Below are 16,254 nucleotides of genomic sequence, written 5' to 3'. Positions count from 1 at the left end.
CGTTCCTTGTCACGTTATCGGGGCTTCGCCAGGTCCACCTCCTCTGAGGCTTCTTTTGAAAGAAAGAATTCATCAAAAAGAGCCCCTGCGCTTCGAGAAAGTTAACTAGCATTTGCCCCCTGTGATTTCTGCAGCCCAAGCCGTAAGGTCCGACTTTCGATTCACCGCTATTTTGTACTCCCACTTTAGCATTAAAGTCTCCCATAACAACATTGTAGTGGGCCTTCGAGGTGTCGTTGAGGGCCTTTGCGATGTCTTCGTACATCGCTTCGACCACATCATCAGAGTATGTCGAAGTTGGCGCATATACCTGTACGACCTTCAGGGAGTACCTGTCGGAAAGTTTTAGGACAAGGTACGCTACCCGGTTCGACACACTACCGATTTCCACAATGCTGCTAATGAGATCCTTTTTGACTAGAAAACCGACACCACCCTGGGAGAGGTTATCACCTTCGCGGAAGAAGTAGAGTAAGTTACCGGACTCTAGAGTTATTGTGTCCTCCCCCTGTCTTCGGACTTCAGATAACCCCTGAAGACTTAACTCTACTTCGGCGAGGTGATGGTCCAGCCTCATCGAGCGTCCATTGTACGTTGCCATGTGCAGTCGTTTTATACGGTACCCTGCCGTGAACCGGTGATTTTTAGCACCCCCTGCCCTGTCGATACCGCGACCGCTACCTTGGTCGGGCCTAGCGGGCTTGCCGGTAACTGGGGGCCTTTTTTTGGGCGCATCTGCCATTAAGGAGGGTTTGCCCATACTCGCCACGCTGGGCAGGCGTGTTGGCGAGCGCACTAGGGGGTCAAGATGTTTATGGGGGGAGGGACGCTGCTGCCCATCCCCCTTTTTCACCGTCCCTCAGTCGCCTCTTACGACACCCACGGGATGAGATTGGGGGAGTACTATTCTAAGCCGGTACTCCACGGTAAATTAACCGTAAGTTTTTATAATAATAATATTGGTTTACCTACCGCGCATGCGTTATAAAGCCTCCTTAATATTTTAAATAAGAAAATTGAATTCGAATTCATCCATAAATGGAAACGAAAACAGATTAGTTATTAAAAAAATATATAATATTTTATATATATAATACAATATATATAATATTTTATATTATAAAAACACCGTGAATGTAAATGTTTTGAAAATAAATTTTGACTAAATCATTAAATATAATTGATATGTTAGACGATTAGTATTTTAGAAATTGGCCGTTAAGTCAGTTTTTATAAGGAGATGTTTTGTTTATTTGTTTTTTCGTTTGTTCGCTAAAATTACAATTAAATAAACAAGAGTTACTTATAATAATTATAACATAGTGAAACCTTACATATCGAACGGAAATGTAAATATTGTTCCAACGGAAATCGTTATAATAAACGGTAATTAATTGTTAATTAAATTACTTATTAGCTTTGTATGGAGGAAACTTCTAGAATAAATCTCTCTTAAATACGTTCGCGTTAATACAAGTCGTTTACTAGACTTTAATCTAAAGCTTTGCTCAGTAAGAATCTCCGGGTAAGATCTAAATGGAGTATCGTTGTCCAACCAACGTGATCGTAATACGTAAAAGGTCCACAGTGTTATGGTCTTTGGTAAGAATAGTCGATTGTGATAGAAAAGTATTTTTTTAATTAAATTTAATCACGTTGTTCTTGTATTAAAATATTTTTTTTACATTAAATACTGGCGAAATTTATTTGTACTAAGCTATGGCGAACTACACATTTAATAGCGTTATATAATTTTCTCTCATTTTAAGAAAGGTCGTTTCTTTTAATATACTTTATATTTTTAATATACCCGGCTGGGTAGGTACCTGAGTGGGTACTCAGATATTCCACCGCTAAACAGCAATTGGCGCACTAGCGACTTAAGGAATGATTAATATTTCTTACATCACCAATGTGCGGCGGTGGCGACCACTTAACATTAGGTGGCCCATTTGCCCGCCTATAGTCTATTACATAAAAAAAAAACATTCATATTAAATTGTATATTAAAATATACATACATTTATTATTTCAATATATATAATAACAGAATCTGTCTATTTGTAAAAATCTAAACGATACTCGCATAATAATTATAGTTTAGAATTATTTAAAATGATGTATTAAAATAGAACTTACGGATTGCTCAGAGGATTTTCATTCCAGAGACGTAGCACAGCAGTGAGAAGACGAGCATGACAGCACCAGGAAATAGCTGGCGAGTTTCTTGACACGTTAAATAATCTCTGCGAAAATAAATATCTTATGACTCGAGGACTTAAATCGAAGTATTATTGCGATGAAGTAAACCGAGCCAAAAAGTGATCGCACGCGCTGTGGAGGTGAGGACGTATATATATGCTCAAACTTAAATGTATATATAAGGCCGCAGATCCTGGGTCCGCAAGTCCTGCGTTCAAACTATGTTGGGCCAATAAAATGTTATTGATTTTACTCTCAAAGAATCTCAGAAGCAGCCCGGAGTCTAGAAGTTGGAAGTGTGTACACTACCGTATCTCGCAAACCACGTAAAGCCATTGGTCTTGCGCCTGAACTCTTTCACCTATGAGTAAGAGTGTACTTATGTTTGCGCACACGCTTCTGTAATATAAGTCCTGCGCAGTTGGCTAATCTCTCTCGCTTTTAATTATTAATAATCACAGAGGTTTTTTATTCATGATGAAATTATATATCTAAAATCCTATGTTTTATTTCTTACGTTAACGTCAAACGGCTTACAATGATACTCAATATAAAAATCAGCAACCACAGAATATAAAATGCTGTCATAATTATAGTAATTTATAAAAAACATAAATAGCAATAGATTATGTCAAATCCAAGAACATTATTTCACATGTGACAGAAATATCTCGTAGTAACGACTTCGATATGTAACAACAATAACGTTCCGATTATAAACGATCAACTTGTTTTGATTTCAGTTGTTTTTTTAATTTTCTTTTAGTTGTTAGATCTAATTTCGTGTTAGTGGCTGCAAAAACTATTATCTGTGACAAAACAGTTAAAATTTTAACAGATGATAAAGATTCATAAGATAAGCTTTAAAAATACTTCTTTAGAAATCATAATATAAAATTCCTAGAATAATTTATAAATTGATTTTTTTATATTCTTGGAGGGGTTAAGATTATATGATAACCCAATTATATATAATACAATTCACTTATTATTTAGGGACATTTGTATAATTATAATTTATATTGTATAAATATTATTTACCATATCCAAGATACAATTATCCATTATATATCTTCTAAACTTTTCTACGAAGATTTTCCTTGTAGATGGTACCATGGATGTCCCATCTGTATTGTCCAGTAACATGAGCAGGAACTCCAACTGATGGATAAAATAAATCAAATAATTTCATTATAATATGGTGTTTAGCCCCAAACTTGGTACCCACATCTGGGTACCACCCACTCATAATACATACATATATAATGGTGTCACATTGACAATTTAACGGATAGAAAATATTTTTTTTTTTTCACTGTGGTGTCACTTACCATCAGGTGGTATATGTATATGGTATAGTGATTTGCAAACTTACCTACATATATTATAAAAACACACAGGATGCCATCTTGGTTATTTATGGATTGGTAATTCATTCAAACGACATAAATACATTGATAGTTAAAAAAACATAATCAATGGCACTTATGATATGGCAATAGACAAAAGTGACCGCGGTAATTATTTATTTGTCTAAATTTATGAGCATAATAAATATGTAATAAATAAGAATCGTTTCGTTCTCTAATTCTATTTATTTTAGTCGTAAGATAATATTATTGCCGTATTGTTTAATGTGCTTAATCGGAAGCTACAAGGAAAAAATGTCGATGCTGAATGCGTGCGAGTACAGTTTTAGTTTGAATTTAAACTGAAAATGAACCTTAATTCTACAATAAACCTTAATTCCGTTTTAAATTCAATTTGTAAATATGAATAAGCGAGATTGTTAAAAATTAGAGCTATTCTTTAGTTTGCCATTTAACATTTATAATTGTCAGAATTCGATTACATTATATCGAAAAGTTATTGGACTTTTAGGGTTATTTAATATATATTGTGGGTAGATAAATCGATTTATTCATAAATCGAAAGTATGTTTTTTTATACAGAATAGGTTAGGCAGGCGGGCGAGCATATGCCACCTGATGGTGAGTGGTCTCCAACGCCTATAGATATTGGCATTGTAAGAAATGTTAACCATCGCTTACATCGCCAATGCGCTACCAACCTTGGGAACTAATATGTTATGTCCCTTGTGCCTGTAATTACAATGGCTCACTCACCGGATTTCAACAACACAAAGTACTGCTGCTTTGCGGTAGAATATGCGGTAAGAGGGTGGTACCTACTCAGTTGAGCTTGCACAAAGCCAGTAAAGATGAAAACTAAAATGTAATTTAAAAATGTAATTTTAGTTTTAACTAAAACGGTTATTTCCACTTCAGAATTCGCTTTTCCTTGTAGTTTCGTAATTTGTCTACCACATCCTCTTGAAAAATTCATAAAATGTAAAGTATGATCGGTTATGACATTCTAAGAAAATATGAATAATTTTAATAATGTTACCTAAAATATTGTAAGCCATGATGAACTTTATGCAAATATGTCTGAATACATTTACCTGGATACGCTCTAAAGGAGCGATCGCATTTGTAATTTTGTCACAATCTTCTTTATACTGAGCCTCTAACGTTGTTTCATCTCGAGATAACGTGAGAGGTGTGGATATTCTATCTGCATTTTAATAACAAACCATTTTAAATCTTTGAGTTCAGCCTTAGTATTAAATGACTCCACGCTTGACACTTAATTACGCAACTAACTACAGCCTTATTCCAACCAAAAGAGGAGTAAAAACAAATAAAGAACTTTGACATTTAATTGACGCAATATCATTGGTCGAAATCTTAAATTATCTTTGATATCCATTATGGCGCGAAAAAATGGCGTTTTGAATATCGACGAAGTTGTTATCGGATCTTTGAAAGTCAAATTAAAGTGGATATATGTAGTTAAGTGAAATAGTGTTGTTTTATAAATAAAGATGTATTATATATAATTTTCAGTTATATTTATCGTTAAGCCTTCTTCTGTTGGAATATGGGAAAGCAAAATTATATTAATCAATAAAATATTAATTTATAAATACATACAAAGTACAATTGGAATAATATTACAAAATGCTTTCGATTTCTATTTTATTAATATTATAGCTTTGCGCTTAGACTTTAGCTTACATTTCAACGATTTGTACATGACAGGGTACAAGGTAGTAGAGGATGTAATGTTCAAGTAATTTAATAGAAATACCTGTTCCAGTTGGTGCGAATGTGCAATGTTTCGTACCCTTCTCCGCTATTTCTGCAAGGATAAAAATTTATATTATATAACTGTGAATATAATATATATAATATATAAATACACAGCTAACCAAAGTAACCCAGTTCGTCCTACCACGTCTTGTACTCTCACATAAGTAGCGTTAGAAGTGTATTTCGTTTATTATTATTTTCTTACTTATTAAGTTCATAACCTCATTAAAAATCTTCGTCTTTTTTTTATAGAATAGAAAGGCGGACGAGCATATGGGCCACCTGATGGTAATTGGTCACCAACTCTAACCTTAGACATTGGCATTGTAAGAAATGTCAACCATCGCTTACATAGCCAATGCGCCACCAACCCTTGGAACTAAGATTTTATGTCCCTTGTGCCTGTAATTACACTGGCTCACTCACCCTTCAAACCGGAACACACCAATATCAAGTACTGCTGTTTTGCGGTAGAATATCTGATGAGTGGGTGGTACCTACCCAGACGAGCTTGCACAAAGCCCTACCACCAGTAATCATCACCATCTTCATTACGTATACTATACAATAAAATATTCATCAAAGTAAATATGTAAATGTACTACATATTATACGTGGACTGAGCGCCCAAAGAATTTTTTTTACTTAGAATAATTGACCTAGATTCTAGATCTAGAATGTTGTTTGTCTAACTTTGCATTTTATTGATGGTTATTTCCGCATTATATATTCCGCATTGGTTGGTTGCAGACCAACAGATAAAATACACCTTCTATCGACGAGCCAATCTTGGCTCTTATAGATTCAAATTAATTGGTACTGCTCCATTAGCATATTTCACAGTACTTAAGATAGTTTACGATGAAATTAATAACATACCAGCAATTTGGGGATCAGTTTCTCCTTGTACAGATAAAGGACGTTGCCACCAGGGCTTTCGGATGATCGATCGTAGTACAGTCTCGTCTGGACATTTTATGTTTAGGAAATTGTCGAACCTTAGAAAGCGTTACATTATTTTAATTGAACAATGAATAAATACTTAATTCAAGGTCAATTCATATTTACAAAATATACAATAAAATAGGTGTGTTTTAAAAAAATGGTGCCATTAATTTGTTTAATCTATTTTAAGTCATATTTTCTGTTTAAGTCAAATTATTTTTAGACCGCCATTGTTAGCAAACTTAAGCCAAATTCTGAAGCTATTCCGACCACCTGTCGCTGTAAAAGCGGCTCTTTCGATCTCTCTTTATTGCGCTACGCCGTACTGTCAGCACAACTTTGTCATTAAATAATTCAAAGAAATCTTCCTTTGACTTGAGAGCTCGCACAATATCTTCTACATTTAATAACACGGAGTTTATGCTTAGTAATAAAACATATTTTTTCGTTTACAAGAAACATTTTCCTTTAGTAAAATTTTTCCTTTGATATATCAATGTCAAAATTTTCTTCCTATAAAACTCGTTAAATCTAAACGATAAATAAATCGGAAGTTAGTATCATATTTTATCTTTTATGTGAAGTCCAAATAGGGATATAAGAAATTCAAAATGTAGGTTATAAATCTTTGTTTTATATTTATTTAGTAACAGTATTTTGCATCTGTGCCTTTTTGAGTTAGCTTTGTGTACTATATACATTGATATTTATATATAGTTGCATGACTGTAATACTAGTTAATAATTATCTAAATAAGTTACAAAGATACAAACGTGTGTTATGTTGAATTCTGCTGATAATACTTACACTGAGAATTAAATGGTGCATCCCTAGATTTGATCAGCTTATTTTCACAAGCCCAATAATCTTTCTTAAATTTAACGAAAAGAAATTATAAGAATATATTAGTAATATTTAATTATAAAAACACTAACGTTATTTTATTAAAGAACACATATTTGACGAGATGATGCCTCGTATCTCGATGTTGCATCAGACCACACAGCACATATAAGCCTTCCGTCTGCTGTGTAAAGTTCATATCCTGTAGAACATTTATCAAATGTTTAAAATTTGGCGGTATCATTAAGCTATCGATAATTTATTTATTTAAAAAAAAAATCGCCAGGCATAATTACACCAATAGATTAAAAAAAAAAAAAACAAAATAGCTTAAAACTAGATGCATTATCTATTAAGGAATACCTTAGACAATGGAAAGAAGATATTGCTTATATTATAAAGTTTATTATACAAATTAAAAAGTTACACAAAAAAAGACAATGCAAAAGACATACAAAAAAAACAATTTAGATTATAAATACATAATAATTGATTTAGTATAATTTAAATTATGAATGTAAACTCAGTTTATTTTAGATTAATTTCCGCCCCCCACCCCCCAATTTAATTAACCTCGAAGTTGGAAATCCCGGCAGAGCCCAAAAATGAACCGGTTTCAATGAGGATTTTTTACAAAATACCTTGATCAAGATGGTTGTACGTTTGATGAAAATGAATGTAAATATATTGATTGTTTAGTATAAATTTTCAAATGAATAAATATAATAATAATATATATATGATATATTATGTATATATATATATATATATATATATATATATATATATATATATATATATATATATAATTAAAACGATAATAACATACCGGTGACACAAGGTCGTATAGCAAACACTCCCTTACAACACAATGTTCCAACACATCACACAGGGCTGCTTCTTCGAGAAACGTCCAAAGTAAATCCAAAAGAGCACAAAGACGAGGTTGAGGCTGAGCCAAGAACTTTTGGGAAAGTCCGTTCTAAAATTATATTCATAGTCAATACGTCTCATTGCGAATTAAAGGGCGAGTCAGTGTAATTACAGGAAACCTAACATTTGACTATACGGAAAGGTTTATATTTCATACACAGCCAATGTATATGGATAGAGGCACTTAATGTCTAAGGCCTGCCATATTTTCTTTCTCTTTCTCTCTTTCACCAGTATCCATAAATATATATCCCAAATTACTACTATTTTGAATTTTTAACTCTTAACCCGAGATGGTTATAGTATACATAACACAAAAATAAATTGATATATTGTGATAACAATGCATATATAAACATACCCAAAAATCTTTGTCTAACATTAAATAAAGCAGTCCTTATACAAAAACAACGTACGTTACATCTAATAATCGTTCTTTCCATGCAATTGAATTTGTGAGATTCAATGAAGATGAAACATAATTACGCAGGTTATATATACATAAATTTTCTTACAAATTTATCTTCCTTCGCCTTAAGATAAAATTCAAAAGCACTTTGGTCAACATTTATTCCTCTGTTCTTCAAACCAAGTGTCCCTCTGAACCTCGGTAGCAATTCTGTTACAACTACGTATGTCAAACGCAGTACCGTCCCCAGTTCTGCGACTATCAGACGTGCGAGTGACATTAAAAAAGCCTGCTTAAACAAATGCATTTTTTAAAGATTCGATAAAACTAATCGCTTAATTTACTTAATATAAATACAAATATTGATTACGTGTGTTATGTAAGTCGATAGGCTTATACATAGGAGCCTATGTTAAAATTGAAGCTAACAAGAACCTTCTTGCTGTTTCATTTTTCATTCGCATTTACATTTGGCACCGTAGCTTTACATTTTAAATAATTTTGTAAAATGATGCTTCAAAATTTCTTTTATGAGTACTTGAATAAAATATTGTTTTATAGATTAATTTTAATATTGATTTTCATGATTTTATGCATTATCATTCTTCACATATTCTATTGGCAAACAGCAATACTTAGTATTGTTGTGTTACGGTTTAAAGGGTGAGTGAGCAAGTGTTAATAAAGGCACAAGGTATATAATATCTTAGTTCCGAAGTTTGGTGGCGCATTGACAATGTAAGGGATGGTAAATATTTCTTACAGTGTAAATGTCTATGGGCGGTGGTGATCACATACCATCAGGTGGCCTATTTGTCCGTCTGCCTGTCTAATTTACTGTTAAACAAGAATAGTTAAAGTACAAGTTGAAAAAATAAATGTTGCACTTATTGTTTAAATTTAATAAAGCATCCTAACTCTTTTCGACATCTTCTTAGTTTCTGTGTTCTGTGCTTCTACCATACTATGCGGTGAGGCTCGGGGGCTGTATATAGAGTTCGAGCTATGGATACGAAGAGCTACCTCCACTTCTGCTTTCGAGGAGTCAGATTTCGCCTGTATAAAAAGTTCATAATAATTATTATGAACTTTTTTTATTAAGTATACTTTTAATTTTAGATTTTTTATCTCGAGAAATATGATTTCTTGGTTTATCTCAATGCTAAAAACATTCTCGTGATATTTATTCAAGAAAGACATTATAGTAAAGGTTATGAAGTACGTAAATGGTAATATTAAATGTTGATCTTGCTTCCGATAAAAAAAAATGGATAACAATTTAAGATATTATTGATACGAATAAATTCATTCTTACTTTGCTAATTTTAGCTGTTACCGGTGGATTTAGATCCGAGAGCCTATTGAGTTCATCAAGTAATGCATCGAGTGATTTAAATAAAAGAGTTGCGCGGATGCATTCTCGAATTGGAGGAGCTTGAAGTGGGGAAAATCCATCGATTGGGAAGCTGTTCAAGAAAAAAATGGTATTGGGATTAAAATTATCAATTATAAAATCATTGATGGTGATAACCCGATGAAAACTTAAATAGTGCGTCTACTTAATTTAAGTTACTTCATATAATTAATTTCCGATACAACAGCGCATTTTTGTTGCATTTTTGTTGACCGTACTTATTGATTGACTGATAGCCATCACGAACGGACCATCAAAAAAAGTTTTAAAGATACCTCATTTGTCCAATTATGATAAGTAGTTTAGAAGTTTTGCGGGAACATATGAACATACATGCGGTCTAAAATTATATACTATTCGTAGTTGGATAGTAAATTGTTTCTTAAATACAGTAAGCGGCCGTTAGTTTTTCGTCCTACGAATTTAAGTAAGATAATAACATAAATGGTACGTGTCCAAAGTTCGCATAGAGGTGTTCCTGCATAGCCAGCGACACAGCCGGGAAGTAGGCCAGACCAGAGCCGTGGGCGACTTTATCGAACGCCAAACCTAGAGATACACCATTTCTGAAATAAAATACGAAAAATTGAAATCGTGAATTTTTGCCTCAAAACATCGATAATTTAGTAGTTTTTATACTATAGTATACTAGTTTTTATTATAATTTAACTGGCTGATCTCTTTAAAAAGTCCTGGGTTTGAATCTTGGGTCCGATAATTCAAAAGGTATAGAATTGTGAAAGTGCTCTCCGACTCTCTGTTGCGCTTTCACGGCTAAACCACTGAACCAATTTTGATGAAACTTGATTTGAAGCACGTTTTTATATACTAGCTTATATACATAGGGCATAGACTTGATTCTTATACCTAACACCTGCACCTCCATTATCACACGGGCGAAAACTATTCATTTATATACAAGTAAATATAAATAAGTACCATTAAACTATATCTTTGAAAAATAATCTGGTTGGTATATCCGTAGTCCCGCTGCTGCGTAAAATAAGTAATTTATTATCAATAACCACGCTTACGCATAATACATTGTAGCAGTGATCTTAAAAAATAAAAAATAAAACTAAATTTAACAACACACTTATTGATTGTTTCTCTACGAATACTAAATAATTTATTTAAGACATAATTTAATTTTATATTTCAAATATTATACTGCGACATAAACCTAACAATTTTGGACTGTTTTGAAAATATAACAAAATTACCTGTAATATTCTAAGGTTCCTTTGTCCAAATCTATACATGACCCAATAACGTCTCCGGGTAGCCAAGATTGACCATATTGGGAAGTGGCCACATTCCACTTTCTCACCCTTCCACCATCATAGGCGTATGAATGAGCAGTGTCTCCCACTCCTGTGTCCATGGAGAAGGTACAAGATGATGTGCACCAACCAATCTATGATTTGTTGTTGATAAATAAAGGGTAGTAAGTAGGGATAGCGGTAAGTTGGTGAGGAGTTTGGTATCCTCATGATATCAGATGCTATAGCATCAGGTCAGGTTAACCATGTTATTATAAAATCATAGAAATGTCAGCTTACAAAATTTTGAATCGTTCTACTACTAGAAAAGAACTGATGATCTTCGAATAGTTGAACAGTTTTTTTTTCAAATTATATCTAAGATCATTCTCGATCTCGACACTTTTCAAATAAACAAAAAGACTAAATCAAAATCGGTTCATTCTCTTAGAAGCTGCGATGCCATAGACAGACACTCAGATACACTTGTGGTAGGGCTTTATGCAAACACGTCTGAGTAGCTACTACCTCCTAATCAGATATTCTATCGGCAAACAGCAATATACATCGTATTGTTGTGTTCCCATTTGAAGTGCGAGTACATGCTCAAGAGACATAAGTAGCCCAAAGTTGGTGGCGCATTGTCGATATAAGGAATGATTAATGTTTTATATAGCGCCAATGTCTATGGGCGGAGTTGATCATTTACCATCTATCCCATTTGTACGCCTATGTATTATACAAAAAAAAAATACACACGTTAAATTTGTAACGCCCTGTTTTTGCATTGGGAGTTAAAACTAAGAAAATATCTCTCCAATTCTCATTTAAATATTCATCATCTGAACTAGACAATTAGTCGTTGAGTCAACCATGAAATCAACTAACGCGCTATCGGACACACATCCATTAACGTCAGAGGCAGGAATCGAACAGTACGCTTCACTTAAATCCAATTAGGCGCCCTTTTAACCAATTAGCTGTGAAGTAATTCGCACCGAAATGCATATATTTAAACCGTGCACTGCGTACTAGGCACCCCGCCTTTTTGTGGTACGCCTTTTAATGAAATGTTTAGAACTTAAATTTCAAACGTTTGAAGTTAATGAACAGTTTTTATTTATTCGAGTAACCAAGTTTTTTTTTGTAATTTAATTTCGAAACGAATGTATTAGCAGTTTAGAAAACAAACAACATTCTTTGAAAGGATGCAACATACTTATAAACATTAAAAAAAAATTAATGTTAATAATCTCGGTAATGTTTTAAGTAGATTTTTCAAGCTCTACAACTTTTTCCCAACGTTCAAAAGGCATTCCCTATATTGGTTTTTGTCGACTTACGTCGCAAAATTGGTCTCCACGGCGCTTTTATTTTAACATAATATATTTCCTTCTTAAAGGTCACTCACAATACCCGTATTTTTTTATATAGAACGCCTTGGGAACTATGATGTTATGTCTCTAGTGCCGGTATTTACACTGGCTACTTGACGGTATAATAAATGAATGGTGAGCGGTCGGTGGTGAGAGAGGTAAATGAATGAATAAATGAAGTGGTATCAACACAGGTCGGCTAGCACAAATCCCTATACCAACTAACCAAGTAATATAAAATAATAGGAGCATAAAATGTTAACCCACCTGCATAATTCCCTTAGTACCGAGTTGCACTTCGTACATCCACTTCCCGGAATAAACGCAGGCGGTAGCCCGTATTGTTGCGAAACTTGACAGACCCTGTATACTGACACGTTCATCACCAACTAGAACCAGTCTACCAGTACCTGAAGATATAAATAATTAAAAAATCAAGCTAAATCTTCTGTATACATAGAATTATCTATATTAATTTTCTAACAGGCTAAGAATTTCATATATAATATCCTGCCTAGGACATTATTCACATACGGTCTTTTGATCCCAAGCTAAGCAGAGCTAGTACTATGGAAACCAGACAACTGATATTCTTTTGTAAATATATACAAACAGACATGTTCAAGCACACAAATATCTGTCCTGGGTGGGAATTGAACCCACAACCTTCGGCGTGACAGGCAAGTATCTACCAACCACGCCAACCGGCCCGTCTTAGCATTTTTATTGGTTTTAGTTGGTTCTAGATTAACGAGGTAATTGCTATAAATATATTTTAACAGTAAATGCTCTAATTTTAATTAAAAAAAAAGTTTACCTGTAGAAGCATCAAATACGACTAATTTAGGTCCAACTCTACCTGGTCTCTCATCATTTGACTCTGTTGTCTGAAAAATTATATCTTGTAATGGTTTTCAAATGAAGTGGGGATCAATTCTACTAACAAATTATCACTTTATCGCAACCGAATCGAAACGTATTCGTTGGCATTTATTCGTTTTCCTATTCATTAATTTTACTGTCGACCATTGGCATAAAAGTTTAACGATTAAGTTTGGTTTTGGCATAACGGTATATGTTAACATAATATCGGTTCGATTTTGATCCGAATAAATATAGAATAGTCAAAGTTGGATCGGAATTGAATCGGGAACATATCGCAATCGTTATAGATTAGTAGAATTACTCATATAACTAAGAAAACGTCTCGTGACGTAACGTACCCCCAGTGCGTGCTGATAAGGCAACGGTGGTTTTGTAGAATATTATGGACATATTTATATAATGGTCTTTCATTTTTGACTACAGGTTTCGACCATAAATTACAATTGCGAAAAAACTATTGCATTTAGATAAAGTCAACCATATACAACTATGCCATCAATACCTTATTTATAGAATAGGAAGGGGGACGAGCATATGGGCCACCTGATGGTAAGTAAATGTTAACCATCGCTTACATCACCAATGCGCCACCAACCTTGGGAATTAAGATGTTATGTCTCTTGTGCCTGTAATTACACTAGCTCACTCACCCTTCAAACTATAACACAACAATAAAAAGTACTGCTGTTTTGCGATTGAATATCTGATGAGTGGGTGGTACCTACCCAGACGAGCTCGCGCAAGGCTCTACCACCACTAAAAATACCTATAGTAACTGGTAAGATAGTCGAATGAAGAAAATTGGATGAACCTTGAAGTATTTTAGTACTATATTGCCGCGCTTGGAATTATCAAACCAATTTAAATATTTAATGTACGAATAAATTATTACCTCTGTTGTAATAGTTATGTTATGTTTCTTAGTGGATTTGAACTTGTAGCTGTTTACTTTTGTATCCAGTGTTTTGGAGAGATTCTCACTTATATAGTTCACATATTTGCTCCTTCTGGAATAATGATAAGAATTACAAAATAAGCAAGCTATTGCCACATACACTCGTAAGCACAATTTAAAGTTTTACCTCTATAGAGATCGCTTGCAATAACTTTTATTCATATCTGTAACAACCTGTTAATGTCCCACTGCTGGGCTAAGGTCTTCTCTCCCTTTTTGAGGAGAAGGTTTAGAGCTTATTCCACCACGTTGCTAATGCGGGTTGGTAGAATACATATGTGACATAATTTCAATGAAATTAGACATATGCAGATTTCCTCATGATGTTTTCCTTCACCGTAAAGCACGAGATGAATTATAATTACAAATTAGGTACATGAAAATTCAGTGATGCTTGCCCGGGTTTGAACCCACGATCATCGGTTAAGATTCACGAGTTCTTACCACTGGGTCATCTCGGACGTCTTTTAAAATAATGTTCTACATTTGCTTAGATTATGTATAATGTTTATTTCAATTTTATTATTTATTTTTTTTATAAATGTATGAAGTGTTACTTATGAGTGGGGATTATTAATAGAAGAAAAACTAGTGCCACTGGTAACTTACTAGGTTGGCTACAATATACGATAATGGTTAAAAATATGTTAAATTTAAAGCTCTTATTGATTGTCAATCCTGACTGATGAATTCGATTTTTGTTTTATTGAAAATAATCCAACCTGGGTTGGCCAAATAGATCGTTAGAGGTCACCAATGCCCAAGACATTGGCGCTGTAAGAAATGTTTATTGAAGCAGCCTGGTGGAATTAACCTCAAAACTCCGTTTGAAGATACCACTTAAATGTTTTATTATATAAGTATGCTTATTGTTCATATCTTACTGTGTATTTTTATCCGTGTTATCTTTCATCACCAGCTCACTGCCGAATACCTTCTTTATCATATCATGTACTTCACCCTTTTCCGCGGAACTGCTACACACCCCGAACATAGAACGGAGTACGTTCATCATCACCGTTTCCAATATATTCTGCAAACATTAAGTGCGGAAGTAAAGTTATTAAGGGGATATTTTTATCTACCTCAATGAAATAACCACATTTCCTAAATTTAGTGAAGAAATAGGATAGCGCTGGTACCGGCTTAGGCAGAATAGCCATCAATCCTATAATTTTAACATTAATACCACAATAGTTGTCCATAAATGAAATCTATTAAATACATTTTTTTGGTGACCACTTACCATCACTTGGCCCATATACTCGTCCGCCTACCTATACTATAAAAAATACAATTTCTTATTTAAATATTATAAAGAAGAATTACTTAATATTAAAAGCATATTAATTCAAAAACTGAGGATAAAAATATAAAAATAATTTAATGCTCCGTTCTTAATTAAAGAATAACTTTAAAGCATTTTATTAATAAGACGATAATTAATTAGTACTAAACAACATACCAGCACAGAGACACAAAAAATCCTTTACAAAATACCTTGTTATAAAATTAAAATAATTATCACTAAAAAGTTTATAAACTTTTCACGACAAATTGTCACACTTGACAGTTCATTTGTTTTTAATAAAGCCTCCTTGGTTTGAATAATTAGCATGAAAAAAGTAAAGTCGTGAAGTAAATCTTTCAGCAAAAGGCGGTAACCGTGAAATTAAAATGTACAGTGTGGTGCGATAAGCTTCAAATCTTCCCCTCCAGAGGAAATGAGGTCTTCGCCCAGCAGTGGGACGCTTAAAGTTTGTCACTTTACAGTTGAATACTTTTTTAGACAGCGTGTTATTTTATTTGGTAACCATATAAAAATACCAAGGATGTATGTAGTCTTTTTTTCATAGTATATACTTTATTGAATAA

The 16,254-nt window shown here is 33.5% G+C and overlaps 1 protein-coding gene across 1 annotated transcript in view; it reads right to left on the bottom strand.

The window, feature by feature from the left end:
* LOC126777342 (E3 ubiquitin-protein ligase RNF123-like) overlaps window positions 1-15,394 on the bottom strand; it is a 48,899-nt gene extending 33,505 nt beyond the window's left edge. Inside the window, exons 1-16 of the mRNA XM_050500343.1 lie at window positions 15,264-15,394; window positions 14,317-14,431; window positions 13,357-13,426; window positions 12,807-12,949; window positions 11,125-11,318; window positions 10,342-10,467; window positions 9,803-9,953; window positions 9,406-9,543; window positions 8,594-8,776; window positions 7,975-8,127; window positions 7,238-7,347; window positions 6,237-6,355; window positions 5,356-5,406; window positions 4,667-4,779; window positions 3,244-3,363; window positions 2,140-2,246 (exon numbers count right to left, since the gene is read on the bottom strand). Of these exons, the coding sequence (XP_050356300.1) occupies window positions 2,140-2,246; window positions 3,244-3,363; window positions 4,667-4,779; window positions 5,356-5,406; window positions 6,237-6,355; window positions 7,238-7,347; window positions 7,975-8,127; window positions 8,594-8,776; window positions 9,406-9,543; window positions 9,803-9,953; window positions 10,342-10,467; window positions 11,125-11,318; window positions 12,807-12,949; window positions 13,357-13,426; window positions 14,317-14,431; window positions 15,264-15,394 (2,024 nt within the window). The remainder of the gene's footprint in view (window positions 1-2,139; window positions 2,247-3,243; window positions 3,364-4,666; window positions 4,780-5,355; window positions 5,407-6,236; window positions 6,356-7,237; window positions 7,348-7,974; window positions 8,128-8,593; window positions 8,777-9,405; window positions 9,544-9,802; window positions 9,954-10,341; window positions 10,468-11,124; window positions 11,319-12,806; window positions 12,950-13,356; window positions 13,427-14,316; window positions 14,432-15,263) is intronic.
* Window positions 15,395-16,254: the final 860 nt, after the last annotated feature.

The sequence above is a fragment of the Nymphalis io genome, chromosome 22, assembly GCF_905147045.1.
Source record: "Nymphalis io chromosome 22, ilAglIoxx1.1, whole genome shotgun sequence".
In the NCBI taxonomy this organism is placed as follows: Eukaryota; Metazoa; Arthropoda; class Insecta; order Lepidoptera; family Nymphalidae; genus Nymphalis; species Nymphalis io.
The sequence above is the reverse complement of the archived record's forward strand: the minus strand, read 5'-3'. Positions and strand labels throughout refer to the sequence as shown.